The sequence below is a fragment of the Nymphaea colorata genome, chromosome 1, assembly GCF_008831285.2.
Source record: "Nymphaea colorata isolate Beijing-Zhang1983 chromosome 1, ASM883128v2, whole genome shotgun sequence".
In the NCBI taxonomy this organism is placed as follows: domain Eukaryota; kingdom Viridiplantae; phylum Streptophyta; class Magnoliopsida; order Nymphaeales; family Nymphaeaceae; genus Nymphaea; species Nymphaea colorata.
Genome location: NC_045138.2, coordinates 20,636,642 through 20,660,931, shown reverse-complemented (window position 1 = coordinate 20,660,931; position 24,290 = coordinate 20,636,642). Strand labels below are relative to the sequence as shown.

The following is a 24,290-nucleotide window of genomic DNA, read 5'->3' as shown; positions in this document are numbered from 1 at the left end:
AAAAGGCCATAATAGAATCTGAAATAATTTGGGAAATGATATTGTTAAATGGATAAATAAAATTCCCCTTATTGAATTTGTAATCATCACTGTTATCTTCAATTTCTATCGAATTTTCTATTTTTTTTTTATGTTGGATGTAAATCTTGAAACAAATGTGTCTGTTTTGGGTTATGTTCAGGTTTTCTTTTGCTTTTCTCTTATGTGTCTTCCTGGAAGATGTATTTTACATTTACAAATGTGATGTGTTTTCAGTCCATTGAAAGTAGTCCACGTGGTGAGAACCTGGGGGAGGAGGATGTGACATTGTCTCAGCTGGTAAATAGTTTTTCTGCGTGTCCTTTCCTTATCCTGTTTATTTGACTATTTGGTTTTTGCAATTTTAAAAATTTTGGTTCAAGTATTTACATGTGGGATCATGACCTTGTGCGTCACTTACATGATTTAACTTTTCGATCGATTACTTTCTTGTGAACTTACTCAACCTTCATTTGCAGAACTTGATTGATCTTGCAGGTTCTGAGAGTTCAAAAACTGAGACTACTGGTCTAAGGAGGAAGGAGGGTTCTTACATAAATAAAAGTTTACTAACACTCGGCACTGTAAGATATCTATGACTTTACGACTATTTAGTATTCTTTTGCACAGCTGGCTATTTGATTTTGGGGTTTGTTTAATTCAAGGTTTTTTTTTTGTGTTTTCTCTGCTTATGATTCTTGTATTTTTGTACTGTCAAATCTACATTGTTCAGGAGTGTAAGGATGGCAGACTCTTTGATGCTTTCATGCCATTTCTGTCATTATGCTTCTCATCATTCTTTAAGTAAATTTCAATTATATTCTACATGATATGTGGTTTTTTGCAGAAATGTCTTTTGTGATCAAACTTTGTCCGAAACTTGCTGTCTGTAAGTTCTATAAAGAACTCGAAGGACTATCCTTCCTTATACTACCTTGCTTGCTGTTTGCCCACTGTAGCATACCTGCTGGAAGATAGCCATGGGTCATATATAAGGATTATTTACTTGATGTGGTCTTTGTTTTCTCATTGTTCTTTGTTGCGAACATTCATTCAGCACATTTCCAATTGTGGACTTGGTTTGGAGCTACATCATTTTTTCTCCAAATATCCATATTGTATCCTTTCCTTTCTTGATTTCCTGCATCGTTTTTTTTTTCTTGGGCTTCACTGAACTGTTTATTTCAGTAAGCTTTTTCATTTTGAACATGATCCTAGACAGCTTATGTCACACCCCGACCTTTTTGACACTCAAACATTTTTTTTTTCTAACATCCAACATCGAGGTGTGACTACACAATAGTTCAAAAAGGAATGAGCCATACAATTCAAAACAATGGGGCAAGCTTTCCATTATATAGCATTTCAATTCAATTGTACATTTGACAAAAATGCCCCAAAATCACAACATCGATGCCTAATCAAAAACAAGGCATCAGTAAAACCAAAAACCCGACGCGCCGGCACTACAAGAACAAAACAAAACCCAAAACCTCCCCAGTAGGACGTGAGTGTAGCCATCTGCTCAGCCTGCTGCCCCGGGTACACCAAAACCTGAAAAAAGGAAACAATTGAAGGCTTAGCCTTCGCAGTATGGCAACAAGCCAGGAAAAGTCCAAGCCCTCTTAGGTCGGGCTCAGTACACAAACAAATATCAGAACAATCTATCATTATGTCGTGTCAAGACACGACATGCAGACGCCACTCAATGGCTACAATAACATAATTTCAATCACATGCAAGGCATCATCAACATGTCACTTGCATTCATAAGCACAACAGTCACATGCACAACAATCCTATATATTTCAATCACATACATTGCAGTTTCATTACTATCAGTGAATTTACAGTTCCTGTGGGTGCAAACACAGGCACGTGCACACCGCGGGCGGCCCACAGCCGAGAGACAACCCCCGTGGTAGCCCAGAACAGTATGGATCCATCTATCCACTGCAGCGGTAGGGCACTCATCCATGGATGTGTGAATTCCAAGGAGAGATACTCAGCCTTCCCTAGGACACCCAGGTTGGGAAGGCGGGAGCCTACGCTCCAAGCACATCACACAACAGTACCCTGGGGCCTTGCACTGCCTGCGCTCCGAACAGGCGAGACCAGTGGCGAAAGTGGGACAACTCCCATATACATAGTCACATCCCACTGGCCTCTCATCTCTTATTCTTTCATTCTTATACTTATACTTGCACAAACACATTTAACTGGCTAGCTCCTGAGGTTGGTTCACTTCACGAGTAAACCCACACCTCCAATTGCCTCCACACGAGGGTTACACATAACCACAACAGTTTTGGCTAGCCGTCATAACAATATGGGTACAACTACCCACTGTGCAAACATTTGCATCATTGCCCGCGGCAATGAGTATTCAATAAACATAACATTCACATTCATCATCATAACAATCACATCTTTGAAAACTTAGCCAAACCACAGAGAGTAGTCTCAATCTGTGGTGGGCTCGTAGCTGTCCTATGCAGTTATCATTCTAGAATGCTTTCTAATGCACAATTGGGGTCGAGGAGACACTCGACTCGATACCCCGCCTCATCTGTCCTAAACAGTTATCAATTCTAGCATGCACATACAATGCGTAACATTATCAAAACAATTACTATAAGCCTTTCAAAACAATTCATATCATATACCAATTTATGTACATGTATACACATATTCATTCACGGAACACTCAATCAATTCATATCACAAATCCTAGGATCCCATGATCTTAGGAACACACATTCATTCACTTGCCCAGGCAGGGATTTGCCTGGAATGTCGCCATACCTGTGGCGCGTTCACAAGAATCTTCAAAATGCCTCGAGCTTCGAATCCGGTAACTCAAGGTCGACGGGACGTACCCGGTGAACCTGCAGACACAAACACAAGATAAGATTCCTACTACAAACCTCAACAATTCAAACAAAAACAAAACAAGGTCATTGAGGCACGCGTCATCGCCTCAAGAGGGTGTCGACGGGTAGTGTCGACCCACAAGTTCTCCAATAGGGTCACTTCCCACTCCTAGCCGTGCCAATAGATGCCAAAACTCAAAGCCATCAATCCGTCTATCACTAACGCCTTTCTCAAAATTCCCTTTTTCTTAAATCAAGGCGTCTACCCCAAAGATACTTCCAACTTATGTACGTTATCCCTATTTAACTCCAAGATGCACCCGTTCACAAAAACGCGTGCTACAGGCTCACTAAAACGGTCCTAAATCTTCCCCACAACCTCACAAACTCTACCATGTCTCCCCTAATGCTTCGAAAATTAATCTATCATGCTTAAATGATCATCCAAAATATGAATCTTCGCTTCCCAACATAATCGCAAGCTTTTCCCCAAAAACGAAATCACTAACATGTGTTCCAAATAATCAATTCAAAGCTCTAGCATGCTCAACCAATAATTATGAGCATTCCAAAGAGAAATATATCATAAAATAGGTTCAATTTCGCCTTGCTCACCCCGATTGAAGGTCTAAACTGTTGTAATCCTCCCGGCAGCCACCTCACGCGTCCAAGTGGTCCCCAAACGGCTAAAATCCTCCAATGCCGCCACTACCAAGGCCTTCTCTAATTGCTGTTACGAGGGGGAAGACAAATCCTCAAGCTGAAAACGGATCCAACAGTGATAGCACAGTGAAAATCAGTGAGAGAAAGTACTTGATTGGAGAAAAATAGAAAACGAGCAGAAAATGGGGAGAGGGTTCGGTCAAAAGGGGAAAAGAAGGCAGTGAGGGGAGAGGACGGGAGAGAAGAGAGAGAGACGGTGGAGAGTGAGACGAGTGACAGTGGGAGAGGGAGAGTCGTTCGGTGGAGAGGGGAGACGAGAGACAGTGGGAGAGGGAGGGTCGTTCGGTGGAGAGGGGAGACGAGAGACGGTGGGAGAGGGAGAAGGGAAAGAAAACGGGAAGGAGAAGAAAAGAGAAGAGAGGAAGAGGCAGGGGACGACAGGGTTCACCTCAACGCCGCCGTCGCCGCCGCCGCCGCCGCCGTCGCCGCCGCCGCCGCCGCCGCCGCCGCCGCCGTCGCCGCCGCCGCCGCCGTCGCCGCCGCCGCCGCCGCCGCCGCCGCCGCCGTCGCCGCCGCCGCCGCCGCCGCCGCCGCCGCCGCCGTCGCCGCCGCCGCCGCCGTCGCCGCCGCCGCCGTCGCCGCCGCCGCCGTCGCCGCCGCCGTCGCCGCCGCCGCCGTCGCCGCCGCCGTCGCCGTCGCCGTCGCCGCCGCCGTCGCCGTCGCCGTCGCCGCCGCCGCCGTCGCCGCCGCCGTCGCCGTCGCCGCCGTCGCCGCCGTCGCCGCCGTCGCCGCCGTCGCCGCCGTCGTCGCCGCCGTCGCCGCCGTCGTCGCCGCCGCCGTCGTCGCCGCCGCCGCCGTCGCCGCCGCCGCCGTCGCCGCCGCCGTCGCCGCCGCCGTCGCCGCCGCCGTCGCCGCCGCCGTCGCCGCCGCCGCCGCCGCCGTCGCCGCCGCCGCCGTCGCCGCCGCCGCCGCCGTCGCCGCCGCCGTCGCCTTCTTCCCTGAGCTCCGGTCGTGGGTAAGGAAGAGACGGTAAGAGGAAAGCGAAGGAGAAGAGAATGCGAGGGAGGAGGGACAGCGTCGGGCTCCTCTCGCGTGGGGCTAGGGTCCGGGTCTGGACCCTGACCCGACCCGCTCCGCCCAAACGCCGCGCGTTACAGCTTAACACAGTTTTATTTCCTACTATGGAAAGCAACTGGATGTGTTTTGTATAGTTAGTTAGGTTATTCATTAGGTTTACATGAGCGACTTCTTTGGGAAGATCATAGGTGCCTTTGTCAATATATTACCTCTAGTAAGGCCTGAACTTTTTTGCTTGATCATCAACACGCGGCAGTGAATGTGACAGACTGAGGATTGTTACAGCAAGTAGCAGCAGTTATCTTCAAGTGCTATTTTGTTGCTGAGAATCAGCAAATTGTAGATTGGTGTTTCAGTTGGAGGTTATTAACCTATGAAGCAAAATTTATTGGAACCTGAATTAAATGTTATTCCAAACCCAACTACAGGTGCTGAACTCTTTTGCTGATCTTATGTTCCGAACTTGTGATTGAGTCCCATGTTTCTGAAGCAATGGCATGAAAATCCTTTATCTATGGAGTGTCAAATTTGTTATGTTTGGGGAAATTCAAAGAAGCACTCAATGTTGATTTGTTCTGGTAATGGTTGCTTGCTTTACATCTTTCAATTTAGGTAGCTGTTAGGTCTTCATATGGTAGGTCTAATTCTATAATACAGAAACAAGATGGTGATATATATGTACCTGTCAAATACATACAGTGGGCTATTTTTAGTAGCTAGAATATAATATACAGGTCTTGAATAGACCTCTGAGTAAATAAATGAGAATTTTTATTTAGTTTTTTGGTGAAAGCTGTCTGGGAAATTTTAATTTTCTATGCTAATTATTTTTCAATTGAGATCTCCTCTGGGTATGCAATGTCATGCTGGAAGGCTTTATGATTAATTAAGATTCCCATTTTATTTGTTAGTGGACTGCATTATGGGGAATTGTGCATTTGTCTCTGTGATAATATCAAATTGCACTATGGGCATTTTGCATTTTGTTTTACTATATATGATAGTCTCCGAAAAGGTATATGTGACTTTTGTCGAGTTGTCATGTCCAAAGGAAGTAATAACTGTTCTCTCATGCCTTGGCTTTTCGAAGCATGCAAACTGTGATTCTATTATGGAAAATATATGACTGAGATAGGACAGTCAACTTCAATTCATTCACGTTCATTATTAGGTTAGTAAGAAGAGAGAACGTTGGAACTACTGAGCATTAATGGTTAAGTATTTGTAAATTATAGTTTGAAATTTTGTTTCTATTATGTTTCAACTTTTAAATGTGTTTTTTTGCCTTTATTGGTTCTATGGTGCATGTGAATAAGTTACATAAGCTTGGAGTTACTAACTCAGAAGTGCTTCTACTTAAAAATTGCAGGTTATTGCCAAGTTAACTGATGGAAAGGCAACACATATTCCCTACAGGGATTCTAAACTTACTCGTTTATTACAATCTTCCCTAAGTGGACATGGGCGCATCTCTGTAAGCCTCATATTCACCTCTCTCTCCCTCTGCCTCCCTGTCTTTCATTTCTTTTCCCATTACTGCCTTTTAGAAATGATATATATAGTGGATTTCTTTCGAGTGTTAATGCATGTGGGTTTTCTCTCAAGTAGCTCATTTGCACTGTCACACCGGCCTCTAGCAATAGTGAGGAGACACACAATACTCTGAAATTTGCACATCGAAGCAAACATGTTGAGATAAAGGCTTCTCAAAATAAGGTACTTGATTTGATGTTCAAAAGTTCTTTTGTCTTTCCATGTGCTATTAAATTTCTATGAGAAACTAACCAATTTATGTACTTCAGATAATGGATGAGAAATCACTGATAAAGAAGTATCAGAGGGAGATTTCCAGTTTAAAGCAAGAGCTCCAGCAATTAAAGCGCGGTATGATGGAAAGACCATATCTCTCTTCTAATCAGGAAGATCTTGTCAATTTGAAGCTGCAGGTACTCCTTTTTATGTTCTAACTTCTAAACAATTTGTATTTGTTATTGTTCTTCCATCAATTTTCACTTTTTTGATATGAGTATCCAATATTTCTAGTTGTCGTGCAATGTCCTATGTTATTTCCTTTTCTTTTGAATCTGTCAAGCAAGTTGGGAATATGATAAAAAAGCAAGGTTTTGTTAGGTGTAAAAATGATAATGGTTATTTCATGGTATCTTCATTATTGTATTAGAATAATACTGTGATAGTGTCATGCTAGTATCATATAATATTCAGTTACTTTTTTTGTTTCTTTTCTTATGTGACATGGATGCATATGTGGTTGATATGATACGCCATTTCTTAATATGCTGGGATATTGACTCTATGCTCTGCATGTGTGTCTCATTGTCAGAAGTATTTATATTTTGAAAATAACACAATATTATCAACAGAACAGATTGACATACTCTTTATTGGGAAAATGTCATGATATTTTTAAAATATTACTAGGAAAAATTATGCAGTAATTTTTTTTTCAAAAAACATCTAAATGTATTTTAATGTTTTAGTGTATGTATTCCCTTATTTCTGTTTCGTAATTTCAAATCCTATTTTGGATCGTTATTAACAATGTTATATAAGAATTTGTAGAAATGTCATTATTTTATAATCTTGTACGCTAGGTGGACTGTGTCAGTGAAGAGTCTTGGTGTTTCCAAGAATTACTTTTTATTGATGCGCGATGATATCATCATGGCAGTTTCTTATATTTTAAGTATGTCTTGTCATATATTTTCTGAATCATTCCTTTCAATATGTTTCATAGATGTGCCTTCACTTGCATGTGTGCGCCTTTTTTTTTCTTTATTTTTCAATATCATACAAAATATTTAGGTTCTATCGTTTTGCAGGCTGGGGGCCTTATCGAAAATCTCTTTTCAAATTATTAATGTGTTACCTTTCTAAGACTTTGTAATGTCAGATTACTGCATCATCCACCGAAGACTTATGCACAGAAAAAACAAGAAAGAAGGAGAATATTAGAGCTATGTCATTAATGAGAAAACATAACGGTAAAAAGGAAACACCTCATATGACGTCTGAATCTGGGTCCAGATCCAGACATCATGACCCAAACCTTATACACGATTTAACAACCTTTGCCTGGTCTGCAACTTGAAACCATGTATTGAATCAATTGCACAGTTGGTTACAACCCCGAATTCTTCTTTACATTCCGAAGTTAAATGCAATGTTTTTAAACCCGATGACTTGGGACTCTACTCATTGATTGTTAACTCATGACATGGTGGGTCAACTCAGTCAATAGGGCCAGGTTTTTTTAACTATTGTTTTTAAACGAAAAACAATATGTAACTTCTCATTTAAACATAGAAAGTTTGTAGAACTTCATGATTAATTGTATCATTGAGAAATGTCAAAATATTTTCAAGTAAAGCCATAACTATGCTATATTTATCACTTATCTTAGTTGAGAACTGTATGTAAGTAAATAAATATGTATTGAACTGACTGGCTCAACATTGCTCTGTTTCTTTTGGAGGCTGGGCCCTGATTGTGCATCTGTTTGATATGCTATGCATGCAGAGTGTGGTTAAAAGGTTCTTTATTGAATGATTATTCCCTGAACAATAAGTAGAGCTGTTTAACGTGATTGTTTACCTATCTAAATTTATATCATCACATATTGTGCCTACTACGTGTTAGAACTTAGAAGCCAAATTAAATTACATTCTTTTGGTTGTTCAACTGTTAGTTGATTTCTACGAGAGCAATATGGTGAGAACATTGTAGTGCATTAGTTTCTTTGTTAAGTTGCTTCTTTATGTCTTTCTTTAACTAAATTTCTGTTCTTTTCCTTTTTAAGCTTGAGGCTGGTCAGGTCAAATTGCAGTCAAGATTAGAAGAGGAAGAACAAGCAAAGGCTGCTTTGATGGGAAGAATCCAACGCCTGACAAAACTTATATTGGTATCAACAAAGAATGCAATGCCTTCCAATCTTTCAGTGAAGGCCAGTCACAGGAGGAGACACTCTTTTGGAGAAGACGAGGTGAGCGATATATAAAATTGCATTTGCTTGCATGTATGCACACACAGACTCATGCATACACACAACATATTATCATCACTATCGCCGTTCTTATAGATGGTATATCAATTACTTAAGAACGCAATAAAATGCATAAATGGGATTGCTTTGGACACAATGAATTCTGTTTGAACGGCTTTGATTGTTAATTGGGTATATTTTCCAATGTAATATTGATAGGTAAACTGGAAAGTCATTCCATTTGTCAGACAGTTCAGCTTCGCATTTAGTTTCAGATTGAAAGATAATCATTTCCCTTACGTAGACTCTTGAGACTGATTCGATGCCTTTTCTGATGCAGCTGGTGTATTTACCCGACAGGAAAAGGGACTATTTATTTGATGATGATGTTGGTAGTCTTGATTCAGAGCTCTCTGCTGGAGCACGATGTGATGGCATCAGTTTGGAAGAGCTGAAGAAAGATTATAAGAAAGGGAAGAGGCGGGGAATGCTTAGTTGGCTCAAATTACGGGTAACTTGCAATTCTTAAATTGATCTGGTCTTGAATTTTTTTTTTTTGTTTCTTCAACTTCACTGTTGAGATTTTTCAGTTGCATGGATGATATACTTTCCTGAAGAAAAGAAAAAATCAATCCTGTGATCCTCTTGAAAGAATGTTTTCTGCAAGTGGCCATTAATATGTTACAGTTGTTGATGTTTATTATTTCCTGGGAAATGTTGCTATTACTTTTATCGTTATTTTTATTTGTTTCTGCCTTTTAGTGGTTGTGTTTTTTTGTTTGCTTATTGTTTCTGCACCTTCTTCAATGCAATTTTCAGGTGTCAATTGTCCAAATTTTAGTAAATAAATGGTCTAGTTTTGGTTTCTTCAACTCAGTGTGGGGTTTCATTGCATGAATAAACTTGAAAAAAATGAGGTGTTGCAGTCCTTTCAGAAGAATTGATTTTTTTTTTGGGAAGATATTGATTCCATTGCACTCTTCTGAGTCCTCGAGCAACTGTGCACGTTCTCCTTTCTTGTTTTTTTGGTAATTTTGTTATTTTTTCTGAATAACTGTGCTTTTTAGTATCTATTTTGAATAGGTAAGTATTTTGAGTGAGCTGGATAGTTGGATTAAATTGCAGGATAAATCATCCTCTGGTACCTCCTCTCTCTATTCGCAGTTGTTAGGAAGGCAGTTAGGAAGGTAGAAAGAGGTTGAATTAGGTTTGCTTGTCATTCCCTGACAGAGGAATAACAATATGGGCCTGTTTAGCTTAAAAATAACTATTTCATGTTGGGTTAACTTGTTAATAAAGGTGGGTTGGATAAAGTAGTTCTTTATGACAGCTTTTGGTAGAATCTCTATTATCATCAGCTCATCTGTGAAAGACTACACAGATATCATTCGTCTCCATGTTTGTCACTTTAAAATGGGATAGGTTATCCTTGCATCTGGCCTGGACAGCATGGTTATGGCTAGTTGGTCTGCACTAATCATTCGGTTGGTGCCTTTTCTTACGGATCCCTTAGCAATGGAGAAGAATCCTGCAGCTAGACTAGCTATTGCAGCCTATGCAACATGGAGTCTTTTGAGGAGGCCACTTCTACCTATGCAACACCTCCACTGTTTTCTGGTGTAGGTGCCTGCTGCTCAGCTTACTGAATTCAATCTTCAGCCACATGGATTTGTAATCAACGAGGGTTTTAAAACCCAAAGGCTTGAGGACCATCCTGGAGTGTTTTGACTTGTGACTTACTAGTCAACTTGGTGACGAGGTCTGGTTTTAACTCTAGTAGCCGAAGCTAGAAGTTACACACTAGTTGGCCTGGTCCCTAAAAGAATAGTTGGGACTAGTTGGTCCACATTGGGTTAGAAAAATATAATCAATAGAAAATATAGAAACATTAATTACAATGTCAAAATTATCATGTTTGTGTGAGCATGTTTAAAAAGCACATGCCAAGAAAAGGAGGGGATGGTATTTTTGAAAGATATTTCCTGAAAAAGGAAAAAGAAGAAAAAAGAAGCAAGTGTAGCTTGCCTAAGGTAAGAACTAGTCTTTGAGTAGTTAACCAAGTTAGTCTACTAGTGCATAAGGGCCGATTCTGTGCCCTTGGTGTTGCTAAATGAATCATACTCATGCATCCATTAATCTAGTCTGATAAACAGTTCATATTTTATGCTTCTGCTGTTTATGATTTTGCGTTCTTTTGCTTTTGATATTAAAAATGCTGCTTCTGCATCCATACTTATGATATGCATGTTCCTCTATATGGTGTGTATATCCAGACAATTTAGGTCATGGCAAAAAATAAGAACACTAAAATCGATTATCAGTGTCTTTTTTGTGCAATCTAACCTTATAGATATGAAATATATATTAAGTCAATTAATTTTTCAGGTTTCTAAATGTGTTATTTTAATCATAAAAAGATAATGGCTCGTAGACACTAAAACTTTTGGTAGTAGAAAAACCAATATTTTGCATTAAAAAAACTTGAAATAAAACATGTTTTCTAACCAAATTAGTAATCATAAACCTGTTAGCATGGCTGATTTTTATTTGAAATCTTTTTAACATGAATGTGTCTGGTTGTTGTTCCCACCTAAGTGCATTGGTATATGTTGCAGCCTTGAAACGTGGAGAGAGAGAGAGAGGGCTGAAGACTTGAGAGTTGAGAAGAAAAGAACACGTTCCATTCACTAACCCTAATCTCTATTATAAAGAGATTAGGGTAGAAAGAAGATTTACATATTACATCAATCTAAAATAAAGGAAATATTAAAGAGATCTTATAACTCTTTAATATTACAAAGAACCACCTAGAAACATAAACTTTCTTATTTCAACACTCCTCCTCAAGCTGGAGCATACATAGTAAACGTGCTCAGCTTGTCACAACATTAGAGAAATCACCAATAGGGAGAGCTTTGGTGAAGACATCTGCAGCTTGGTCTTCTGAAGGGACATGAATAGTGGCAATGGTTCCTCTTTGAACGAGATCCCGAATGTAATGACAGTCAACCTCAATATGTTTAGTTCTCTCATGAAAAACTGGATTATTAGCAATGTATGTGGCTGCACGATTGTCACAATACATCTTCATGGGAAGTGGAATCGACACACTTAGGCTAGATAGCATGGATCTAGCCCAAGTCATTTCTGTTGCAGTTCGAGCCATAGCTCTGTATTTAGATTCTGCACTAGATCTTGACACCACGCCTTGTTTTTCACTTCTCCATGATATGAGGTTGCCTCCCACAAATACACAAAATCCTGTGGTAGATTTTTTGTCCTCGATTGAGCCAGCATAGTCAGCATCACTATAGGCTTCCACTTCCAGAGTGTTGCCTTTTGTGAACAAAAGGCCTTTGCCAGGAGACGATTTCAGATATTTAACCACCATCAAAGCAGCATCCCAATGAACTTTCCTTGGTTTTTCCATAAATTGACTTAGCTTCCCCACTGCAAAACTAATGTCTGGTCTTGTCACAGTAACATAGAGTAGTTTTTCAATAAGGGATCTATAAGATCGAGAATCCACTAATTCTGTTTGGTCATCATGAAGGTGTATACGTGGATTCATAGGCAAATTAGCCGGTTTAGCTCCTAGCATCCCTGTGTCCTGCAATAAATCAAGAACATACTTCCGTTGAGAGAGAACAACACCCTCCCTATTGCGAGCAACTTCTATTCCCAAGAAGTATCGAAGTGGACCAAGATCTTTCGTCACAAAGTGTTTTTGAAGAAACAGTTTTGCATCAGAAATTTCTTGATCAGAGTCACCTGTTAGGATAATATCATCAACATAAACCACGAGAACGGTTATACCTCTGGAAGTCTTCTTGATAAACAGAGAATGATCAAGAGGAGATCTCACAAAGCCACACTTTGAGACTACCTCGGAAAACTTGTGAAACCACGCATGAGGACTCTGCTTGAGTCCATAAATAGCTTTCTTCAGCTTGCACACTTTGCCACACTCCCCCTGTCGTTCAAATCCTAGTGGTTGTTGCATATAGACAGTCTCATCGAGATCACCATACAAAAAGGCGTTTTTGACATTCAGTTGATACATGTGTCAGTCATGGTGGACAGCCACAGAAATGATAAGACGAATGGTTCCCAATCGAGCAACTGGAGAGAAGGTCTCAAAGAAATCCACACCGTAGGTCTGCGTGTAGCCCTTACCAACCAATCGAGCTTTGTATCGTTCCATAGAACCATCAGAATTATATTTCACTGTGAATACCTACTTTGAGCCAACAATATCACAACGAGGAGGAGGATCAACAAGTTCCCAAGTGCCTCTCTGCACTAAGGCATCCTTCTCATCTTGCATAGCCCGTCTCCATTGGGTGTCTAATAAAGCCTGCTGGTGACACGTAGGAACTGTATGAGCAGCCAAAGCTTGAATGAACTGTTGCATATTTTTACGAACACCATCAGTATACACAAAATGAGGTATAGGATGTAAAGTACATTGCCGCCTGCCTTTGCGAAGAGCAATAGGTAAGTCTTGACAGGGATCAGAATGACTAGGGCTATGCACTTCAGATGTACTTACCTCCTGAGAAACGGTTGGCGAAGGATTATGAGAAGGGTCCTGTCGACGTGTGTAGACCAGCGGAGGATCACGAAACTTGGACACTACAGTAGAAGGAGATTCAAACGGGAACGACTCCAAAGGAATAGGAGGAATAGGTAGTAGGTCTGGTGATGGTGGCATCTCAGGAAGGATGGAAGATGAGCTATAATAAGGTTGAGACTCAAAGAATGTGACATCCGCACTGATATACTCCTTTTGAGTTAAGGGATCAAAGCATTTGTAGCTCTTATGGTTTCTGGAGTAGCCTATAAAGATACACTTAATGGCTTGGGCTCCCAATTTATCACGTGTGGGTCCAAGTATGTGAACGAAGCATGTGCAACCAAATATTTTGGGAGCCACTGGAAATAAGGGTCGTTGTGGATGCACAAGTTTAATGAGAACCTTGTTGTCAATGGAGGATGAGGGTAAACGGTTGGTTAAGTAACAGGCCGTGAGGATGACATCTCCCCAAAAAGATGCAGGTAACTTGGTATGAAGCATTAGGGAACGAGCCACATTTAAGAGTTGGCGATGTTTACGTTCAGCTACTCCATTTTGTTGGGAGGTATGAGGACAAGTAAACTGAGGAGAAATGCCATTATCGGAGTAAAACTTCATTAAGGTTGAGGCTTTGAACTCAAGGGCGTTATCAGTGCGAATGTTTTTAACAAGAATACCAAACTGGGTCTTTATTTCAATAACAAGATTTTTGAGAATACATACTACTTTAGACCTTTCCTTCAAAAGGAAGACCCAAGTGACTCGAGAATAATCATCAACAATGACAAGAAAATACCGAAATCTTGACCTACTAGCAACTCTGCTAGGACCCCACACATCAACATGAAGAAGATCAAATAGTCCACAACTGGACGGATGAATAACTGCTACGGATGTGTTTGCCAAGTTGATAGGCTTCACACTGGAATGACTCTGGTATTGAAAGCTGAGGAAGAAGGTGACGGAGCTTGGAGACAGATGGATGACCAAATCTGAGATGCCACTGGAAAGAGGAGGACGGTGAGGTGATCGATGATGCTGCAATACCCATTGGATCCGACAGGAAGTAGATGCCTCCTTTCTCATAGCCTCCACCAATCGTCTTCCCAGTTTGCAAGTCCTGAAATGAACATAAACCATAGTCAAATGTTACACGACAGTGTAAGTCATTAATCAATTGTCCAACTGATAACAAATTTGTTGGGAACTTAGGAGCATATAACACATTAGGAATAGTCATAGACTGAGAAATCTTGATATCACCATAACCCAGAATAGGTGACCATCTACCATCTGCAAGTTTCACATGACGTGCCTGAGGCAACATGTGTAGCACAATAAACATAGAAGGTTTGCTACAAAAGTGTCTCGATGCTTCGGTCCAGGTAGTACCTGTATCATGTGGGACACTATCAACGGACGTAGCACTGTCTATCATGACTGTAGAGGCCGACGGCTGGGAAGATCTGAGTGCTAGGAAGTCCTCATACTCAGACTTGTTGATACTCACTGTCACTGTCTTAGGGTGAGAAGAAGATAAAGACCCATCTACAACTGATGAAGCTGCCTGAGCAGACCCAATAGGAGACGGTAAAGAATTCTTGCCCTGCTTAGATGCAACATTTCTTCTTAGGGATGCAACGGAAGGACGACCATGTTTATCCCAACATCTGTCTTCTAAATGTCCTATTTTACCACAATAGGTGCACTGAAATCTCCCCCTACCTCCTCCTGACCCACGACCAATGCCTCTCCCCCTGAATGAACCGCGTCCACAACCTCCTGAGGCTACCAAGGCAGAAGCCTGTAAGTCACTAGAGGGCTGAGAAAGGGTCACAACAAGACGACTAAGTTTGTTGTAAGCTTCGGCTTGGTCAGGGATTTCTGCTCCAGTCAACATCTGAGCCTTTGCTACAGCATAGTCAGGGGCGAGACCCTGTAAAAACTTCGCAACCATAGACTGTTCACCATGAGTTTTATGACATGTTGGACATGGGGGACGTAATGCTTTAAGTTGTTCATAGATGGACTTGAGGGAAGCGAAGTACTGAGCAAGACTTTGATCACCCTGTTGCAGATTAAGTAATTCCTCCTCCACCTGCAATATCTTGCTAACATTCTTGTCATTTGAGTAAGTTTGTTCCAAGAAATCCCACATTTGTTTGGCCGAGGTACAGTATGCAATAGTTGATGCGATTTGTGGTTGTAAACTATTCATGATCCACGACATGACAATATTATTATCTCCCTTCCATGAACCATATTTTCCACTTTTTTCGACAGACTCATTTTCTTCTATAACATGCTCCTTCTGATGTCCAATCACTGACATTATAAACACATGAGACCAAATCTCATAGTTAGATCCATCTAACTTTACCGTAGAACCATAAGAGAATGGATTTCCTCCACTTTTAACCTCATGAGAAAAATCAGTCCTGAGATTTTCAGCCATTGCAAATCTATCCACAAGAGATCAACCACCACAGGCAAGAGAATATATATATATATATATATATATATTGAAAAAAGAGACTGATCAGCAAGACCAAACTTCCCACACAGCCAGGTTAGATGCATAAGAGCAAGCAAACCGCTGTCCAACTGTTGACAGCAACCCACGGCCAAAAAGAACAGCAATCTAAAAAAAACTGCTAACAGCAAGCCCACAATAATCTGCTCCAACCAACAACTTGTCTATTTATGTATCTAACGCAGCTGTACCACACATTAATTTTCACACATCATGAATAATGACAAAAGATAAATGTATTCAACGTAAACTGCCACAAAAAATCATAAAGAGCAGTCCTCCACTTGGCTGCCTTGATCATAGACCACATCAAACCATAAGAGTCTCCACGACTGGAGTCTATTCACGCATACCTCCTAGCGTGAATAGACTCCTCCACCTAGTTCCGTTGCTGGAAATCAGTCAACTAGAACAAATGAGAAGAGAAGAAGGAAGAGACGGAAGAAGAGGAAGGAGAACAAGACGGTGGAAGAGATAGCCTGAGAAGGAGAAGGAGGGTCGCCGGCTGTTCACGTCATGTCGCCAGATTCACCGACGTCTGCAGCCTATCACCGGCTGTTCAAGTCGCGTCGCCAGTCACGTCCCATTCTGATACCATGTTGCAGCCTTGAAACGTGGAGAGAGAGAGAGAGGGCTGAAGACGTGAGAGTTGAGAAGAAAAGAACACGTTCCATTCACTAACCCTAATCTCTATTATAAAGAGATTAGGGTAGAAAGAAGATTTACATATTACATCAATCTAAAATAAAGGAAATATTAAAGAAATCTTATAACTCTTTAATATTACAAAGAACCACCTAGAAACATAAACATTCTTATTTCAACAGTATACACATGTTCCTCTCTTTCTCTCTCTTTTTATATATAACCTCCAGTTTTTTTTTTAAAATGTAACAGCAGCATACACATTTTGTAACCAATGTTCACATGTAATATGGTGCACAAATTTATGCCATTTTGGTGTTTGGCTCTTAGTTCTCCTTTATACTTATGTAGCTTAGTTCTGAAAGTTGTCAACTTTTTTTTTTTCTTCTGTTTCTTAAATTTTTTAGTACAAAGGATCTGCAAACACAATTATTTGTCCATGCTGTAAGACTCTCTTGAGTGATCTTGAAGTCTGGTTTTATAGTTTGCCAGCTAAATTGTGTTAGTTTTATTGTGCTTTTATTTGCTATTTCTTTATTTTATTCATGAATGGGTTAAGGCTATTGCCGTTCTTTGTCAGCTTCCTTTTATAAATGGTTTTTTTTTTGCCCCCTTGTGTAGCATTTTTTTTGTTTGTATTTTATTTCTGTTTGGTTTTATCACTCTGCAAAATTTCTTGTAATGTGGTTTTGTACTCTAAAATCTAAACTACAAGTTCCTGTTGTTTGTTAATAAGAGTTTAGTTCCTTCCTTGGCATAACCTGCAATTGCAGATTCCCGTGTATAGTCTTCTTTTGTTGGCTTGCTAAGGTGTCCTTTATTGTACTCTAAAATCTAAACTACAAGTTCCTGTTGTTTCTTAATAAGAGTTTAGTTCCTTCCTTGGCATAACCTGCAATTGCAGATTCCCGTGTATAGTCTTCTTTTGTTGGCTTGCTAAGGTGTCCTTTATTTGCTTGTTTTGACATAGGAATTTTTTTTCACAGCGCCCTGAAAATTTTGGAGGAATAGCTTCTAATACTGATTGTGAAAGTTCAGCAAGCGGCTCTCCTGCATCTTCACGGTCATCTCAGCAGAAGGATCTAGTCTTGGATATGAAGGATGGACAAAGAAAGTCCGTGAGTAGAGCAGTTGATGATGCTTCTTCAATCACCAATTCCTTTCAGGAGAGAACACAAGCTGGCGACTTGTTTTGTGCTGCTCCAAGAGGGCGTGGTCTTCCTCCTGTAAGCTGGCAACTTTTGCTTCTAATAAGTTTGGAAATATGTTTCTAATAACTCAATCTTGTGTACAACCAGACACCAAAATGGTAATGTTAAAAATGGCATTTTCTTGGTTGGATTAGACCAGTTCGAACTTATCCCTCTGCTCAAGTTTGTTATCCTCTGCACCCACATGAAAAAGGAAATATTGGTACTGATATTTTCTTGCTTTGATGGATTTACTCTGGTTCAGAATTTAAACTCATCTGCTTCCTTTTTTATCTTTTTCACCCACACATAAGAAAAAAAATTGTGTGCAATGATATAGTCTTGCTTGAATGGAGTTACACAGGACTAGAGCTTCAACTCATCTTCCATCTGGCGCTGCGTATAAATTAATGTGTGCTGATACTTTCTTGCTTGGATGGAGTGACACTGGTTTATAGCTTAAACCTTAAGGTCATCTTCCGTCAGAGAGAGAGAGAGAGAGAGAGAGAGAGAGAGAGAGAGAGAGAGAGAGAGAGAGAGAGAGAGAGAGTTTAAACTTTTCCGCATCTTCCTTCAGAGAGGAGATAGTTTACAGTTTAAACTCTTGGAATGGTATCTTGGTTGGATGAAGTTTCACTGATTTAGTGTTTAATCTCATTTTCCCTGAAAGAGGGTCAAATCTTCTTTCAGAGATCAGTGTCTTGCTTGCTTGAGTCTCTTTTTTAGATGGAGTTACACTGGTTAGGGAGAGTCTGTCTTAGATCTTTGTTAAGCTAATGGTCTCCATCCTTCCCAACTTCCTAAGATATTTAGTGCTTTGCAACCTGTACATGAAAATACCATGAAAATGTTACATTGGTTCCCTATTTATTACCTGTAGTTTGTAAAATATCTTGGACAGTGAACTTCAACAAAATACATGAAAGATAAACAAGAAGATATGTGAGCAAAATAGTGCAGGTCATTGCAGTGGGTGTAAGAGAAGATTGACAATGTAACCACAGGTGGCTGCCAGATATTTTATCTACCCTGAAGCCTTAGAGAATCTAAAAGGACAATTGGATGATGCCCAAGGGAGGAGCTCATCCAATTTTTGTGAAAGAAAAAAATGTGATGCTTGTGCTTCTTATTTTGTGTCACATGGACCAGTTATGAACACTGCCACACACTTGTCGATGCAATGCAGTGTGGATGTGGCTGCTGTTGCAGCTTTGGTGTGGTAACTTTACCAAGAAAAGGAAGAAGAAGAGAAGGAAGAAGGAGAGAACAGATACCTGGCTTGGCAGTGGCAGAAAGGAGCTAGCAGAAGCAACTAGGCGTTGGAACTGAAAGAGCAAATGTATACTTAGGATAGGTTCATCTCATCTTTTTTATTTTCAAATATTGATTTTTTAGAAAGAGCCCTATTTTACAATTTGTAAAACTTTTCTTTTGTAATTTATAAGAAAAGAACTTTTTATACAAACTTTTGCACATGCATACGCCATGCACACAGAGGCACCCCCTCCATGAACACCTCTCACTCATATGACATATTTGATGGTTCTGCATATGGCATGATTATGTTTAGTTTGAAGCATCTACACATGTTGTTTCCCCTCAAAACTAAGACCAGTCATAAGATACAATTGAAATTAATTTTCACAGTCTGGTGTCCTATTCTTGCTGAATTGGTGATTTTGATGTCCCCAAATGTCCATAGCATTACGGTTATTTTACCTAATTTTGCATATTGGTGTCAATGTCCAATACAAGCTGTTTCATTTCAACCGATAATGGTAACATCAAATTGTTTTCTCATATTAAAAAACAAATAAATATTCTTTATAAAATGTATTAGCCAATTGGAGCTGTGTTAGGACAATATAGTCTATTTGATTTACAAAAGCAGTTGGATTAATTTATTTGAATTAGGAACATTTTCATGTTCGATTTTATTCACTTTAGTGCTGAAACTTGAAGCTACCTTTCCGCAATCTTAACCTGCGCTGGCACCTGTGCTGGCCACTTATGGTACCTTCAGCAGTATTTGTGCTCTTGAGAGGTTTAGTATCAGAAATAGGCTCTTGTGCACTAGGATAAAGGGCTTAGTTCCAGTAGAAAGGCATGTGCCGTATTGAAAATCTGAGATGGACATATTTTTAATCAGTACACTCCAAAACTCTTCCTTAGGAAGCTCACCTGACTGCAAAAAGTTACCGCAAACTCTGCCTCTGCTCACAGTTACTGATACAACTTTTTTTGGAAAATAAAAAGCCTGCATAATAGTTAAGTTACACTTACACATTGGTTTCATAATATTGGAATAGGATTTAAGCCTTTGCTTTTCATACATTCTTGAAAGCTTTTATCTATCTTACCATGTTTAATAGACAGGCTTTTTTTTTTTTTTTAAATTTATAGATTTTAGGGCAATGAGCAACTATTTTTGAAGAGTTAACTATGATTATTCTAGCACACCATTTATTGACCATGGGACTAGATCCAGTTCACATGGAATATGATATCTTTTGTGCTTATTTCTTAATTCTAACCTAAGGTTTCACTCTTCTTCTCTTTGGTAGTGGGCACAATTTTATTGCATATACATCATAAACTGCATCAAGCATGTGGGAGATACTGTTCCTACTTAATGCACAGTACACAATAAATGTATTGTTTGCTACTGAAGGCAATGTTGTGTTAATGTAACAACTTGGCCAAAACAAGTCCGAGTGCTGGATTGTAACCCACTTCATAGCTGGCTTTGATTTGCATCCTAATCATTGTCACAAATATCATTATCAGGTTTTTAATGGCAAGGTTCTTCTTGGGTATTTTTCATCAAAGTTGTTTTGTCAGAAAAATCTTAGAAAAAAGAAAAATCTGAAAATTACGTAAAACTAAAATAAATGAGAAACTAATCAAAAAATTAAAAAAACTAGATAAAATGATAAAAATAATTTTTTAGTGATGATAAAAATGATGACAAATAGCTTCATTTAAGTTTAAATCTGAAGATGAATATATTGATGTAAAACATGAGAAAAAAAAAAAACAAAAAATGGGACAAACGCGAAAAAATTTTCACAAATCTGTTTTCATGTTAAAAAAACATTTTTCTTTTTCTGTTTTTCCTCGTTAACATCATGCTATTTTCGAAACATCACGATATCAATGGCAGTGCCTAATCCAGCTCTGGTTGCAGTCAAGAGGGCACTAATCAGGTCAACCGTTAGTATAGTGCATGGGTATATAAAATCCTCAAGATTTTTCGAAAACTTCAATATAGAATTTTTCTAAGGTCCAGAATCCAGATAAGGTGTTACAGTTAATTAGACCTTAGTGACCAACAGTTCCTTCTCTTCAAGTGTTACTTTAATGTGCCTATCATAAATTGAAGTTGTTGATAATTTAATTGTACCACTCATTTCCAGGATGAGTTGTATTGTTGATTATTGGAATTGGAAATAATATATGTTTCATTGTTTAAATATTATCTCTTTAAAAGCTTATGTACTTAAATTTTGACTTTGAACTTGGTCAGAAAAATGAATTTTACTTCCATTTCTGCAGACTGGAACCACTATCACAGACCAGATGGATCTACTTCGAGAACAGGTTAAAATGTTGGCGGGAGAAGTTGCCTTATGTACAAGTTCATTAAAGCGATTAGCTGAACAAGCAGCTGAAAGGCCTGATGATTCTAAACTCCAAGTGGGTCACAAGATCATATGAAGAAACCATATGCTTGTCGTTCTTCCCTTTTTCCTGGAATTTCTGATGTGTTGACATTCATTCCTGTAGGGGCAAATCCGGAAGCTAAAAGATGAAATCAATGAAAAAAGGCTACAAATGCACATTCTTGAACAACGAATGCTGGGGACGGTTGAAGTGACTCCTCGATCAATTGGTACATTTGATATTTCCCAGGTAACTTGGTTGATTTGTATGACATTAGTGGTACTCTTTTGGCAGTTACATTTCATGTTAAGTGATTACCTTTGTTTTGCTATTAAGAGTAGGTAGAACCAATATTATATGTAACAAATGTTGAGAAGAGTTAATAATTAGTAAAAAGGGTTTTAGGATATATTAAACTGTTGGCAGTACTATTTTGCAATTTTTGTTTATTTACTGAATTATTTTTGTAACTTGACTGTTGACCTTTATCCCTGTTTATTAAGAAAGGATTAAGGGTGCATAATCAATAAATGAGTTTCCTTTAACCGCAAATTTAGCTTCAAGGACCAATCTAAAATATAAATGAAAGGCAGGGGTTGATTTGTCATTTGTAGTTAGACAGGTATGAATTTGTAATTTGCAATAGGATGAGTTTGATAAAGAAAACCCAAAAGCAAAAATAGGGTTGCTTTGCATATTTCGAAGTACAGGCTCATGATCGTCATCAAAACGTTGCTAATCATAATACCGATTGGTTTACCTTTTTCTTTTCTTTAGTGAAAATTAAATGTAATTTTATGCCTTTGCTATGTTTAAGAAACCTTTGGCTATTATTGTGTTTTGCTAAACCATGGTTTAGGCTTTCTTTAACTTTTAACTAATGAGTGTTTGTTTTTTGCTTTATATTTGTTAAGTTTTTTGCTTTATATTTGTTAAGAGGATTTGTCAAATTTACATGCCTTGTTACAAGAAATTCCCTTGCTGGCATATGTCTTCTTTATCTCCACCTTATTTCTTTATTTTCACATAATTTTCATTTACCTTGTAGTCTCTGTTGTGGTGCTTGTCTTATGTGTTGAAGTTTTAATTCAGGCTCTCTCAAAGCTGGCAACCCAGTTAAATGAAAAAACTTTTGAACTTGAGGTACGCCTCTTGCATTCAAGTAATTGTTTTATGTATCTTAATGTTGTTCCAATGTATCCTGATGTTGTTTTGCTTTGCATTCTATTGTCTGATAATGAAATATGAAGATCAAGTCTGCAGACAACAGGATTCTTCAAGAGCAGCTTCAGTTGAAGGTAAATGCTGTAGAATTCTATAAAACTTCAAAAAATCTCTTCTTCCCGTGTGAAATTCTGGCAATCATATTGACCTGTTAACGTGTATTTGGACATTGTCAATTCTAGAGTATCAATTTCTAAAGGCTAGAAATTTGTATACTAACATATCTTTTACCTGAACCTGTCAGTTATCTGAAAATGCAGAAATGCAAGAGACTATTCTGCTGCTGAGGCAACAAATGAGCTCTTTGATGGATAAAGGCTCAGCTCAAGAAAAATATATTGTACATGGATCCAAGGAAGCGGCAAAATGGACTGATCTTGATCTTTCATTTGATGAGAGTTGTACTGATGCAAATACACCAACAAGTGTCATAAACTTGTCTGCAATGTCTTCACAAAATACTTGTACATCATGCGAGAACAGTCAACTATTGCAAGAGAAGAACTTTTTGCTGGTTATTACTACTCTTCTCTAGTTTTCTTTGTTTAAATTCAATTTTGCAACTCATTTTTTAACCATTTGTTTGAAGACTTTGCTTTCAATGTTAGCTATCTGACTTGCCCCCTTTTTTTTTATGCTTTTTTTATGAATGTCTTCTTAGGTTGAAGAGATCGAGAAACTTAAACAAGAGAAGGACACATTGCTTGAAGAAAAAGGAGGGCTCGAGATTCAGTGCCAGAAGCTTGGAGAGGAAGCATCATATGCCAAAGAGTTGGCATCTGCAGCAGCAGTTGAACTTAGGAATTTGGCTGAAGAGGTTACAAGACTTACTTATCACAATGCAAGATTGAACACTGACCTTACTGCAGCCAAGGAAGAGACATTCTGCAGGAACAGTTGCTGTCAGCAAGATATTTTGAGTTATGGACATTGTGAACTAGATAATGGAATCGAAAGTGATGAATGTCCAAAAGGGTTGAATGATGTGTTAATAGAAGAGTTGAAGAATGAACTTGCTGTTAGATGCCAAAGAGAGGCTTCCTTGGAGTCTGCATTATCTCAGAAAGGTCAAAGAGAAGCAGAACTGCAAAAGAAAATTGAGGAAGCAAAACATCGGGAAAAGGACTTGGAACATGAACTTGCAAATATGTGGGTGCTTTTTGCAAAAATGAAGCAGGCAGGGCTTGTATCAGAAGAATTAACATTTGATGGGATGAACACAGGAATAATATTGCAGCAGAGTGTGAAAGATTATGTGATACCATCTAATGGCATAAAAAGTAACCAGGATGGGAAAATTAATGTTGTTGGTGAGCAGAAATTGCTGAAAGAACTATATGAATGTTATGAAACTGAGAAGAAAAAGTGCAAAGAGCTTGAATCCTTCGTTTCTAGATTAAAGGTACATTAACCTTTTCGTTATAGTTACTGTAATTTAAAATTTCAAACCAAATTGCACTATATGCCAAATTTTAAAAATATCTTGATATTGTCAGCATTTTTGAGTCAATTATGTTGGAAAATATATATCTGTATGAAGTCATGTTACTGCCAGATTAATGTCAGCGACAGATCTGGAATCTTTTTCCAATTAGCGGCTGTTTGTGTTTTTCAAAGAAATGAAAGGGAAGATGTTAATTTCTTATTTATTTTTTTTAAAATTTTATTTTTTATTTTTTAAAGACCAGTGTCAGGTCCCAATCCCCCACCTGCAGCTCCCATTGATAAAATCCTTTTTATGTTTCTGTTTCTGTTCTTCTCTTATGTTTTTCAGAAATTTTTATGGATGTTTGTCATATGTTTTGAAAGAAAATGCTAATAGACATAC

General features: G+C 39.0%; 1 protein-coding gene across 3 annotated transcripts in view; it reads left to right on the top strand.

Moving 5' to 3' along the window:
- The window catches only part of LOC116246252 (kinesin-like protein KIN-7E, chloroplastic), a 37,746-nt gene that overhangs the window by 9,223 nt on the left and 4,233 nt on the right, over positions 1 to 24,290 (top strand). For all 3 annotated transcript variants that reach the window (XM_031618019.2, XM_031618017.2, XM_031618016.2), the window contains exons 10-23: positions 256 to 318; positions 498 to 602; positions 6,001 to 6,105; positions 6,240 to 6,347; positions 6,434 to 6,577; positions 8,449 to 8,631; positions 8,972 to 9,142; positions 17,372 to 17,611; positions 21,131 to 21,271; positions 21,362 to 21,487; positions 22,331 to 22,381; positions 22,489 to 22,536; positions 22,707 to 22,976; positions 23,124 to 23,864. In XM_031618019.2, coding sequence (XP_031473879.1) covers positions 256 to 318; positions 498 to 602; positions 6,001 to 6,105; positions 6,240 to 6,347; positions 6,434 to 6,577; positions 8,449 to 8,631; positions 8,972 to 9,142; positions 17,372 to 17,611; positions 21,131 to 21,271; positions 21,362 to 21,487; positions 22,331 to 22,381; positions 22,489 to 22,536; positions 22,707 to 22,976; positions 23,124 to 23,864 — 2,496 coding nt within the window. The remainder of the gene's footprint in view (positions 1 to 255; positions 319 to 497; positions 603 to 6,000; positions 6,106 to 6,239; positions 6,348 to 6,433; positions 6,578 to 8,448; positions 8,632 to 8,971; positions 9,143 to 17,371; positions 17,612 to 21,130; positions 21,272 to 21,361; positions 21,488 to 22,330; positions 22,382 to 22,488; positions 22,537 to 22,706; positions 22,977 to 23,123; positions 23,865 to 24,290) is intronic.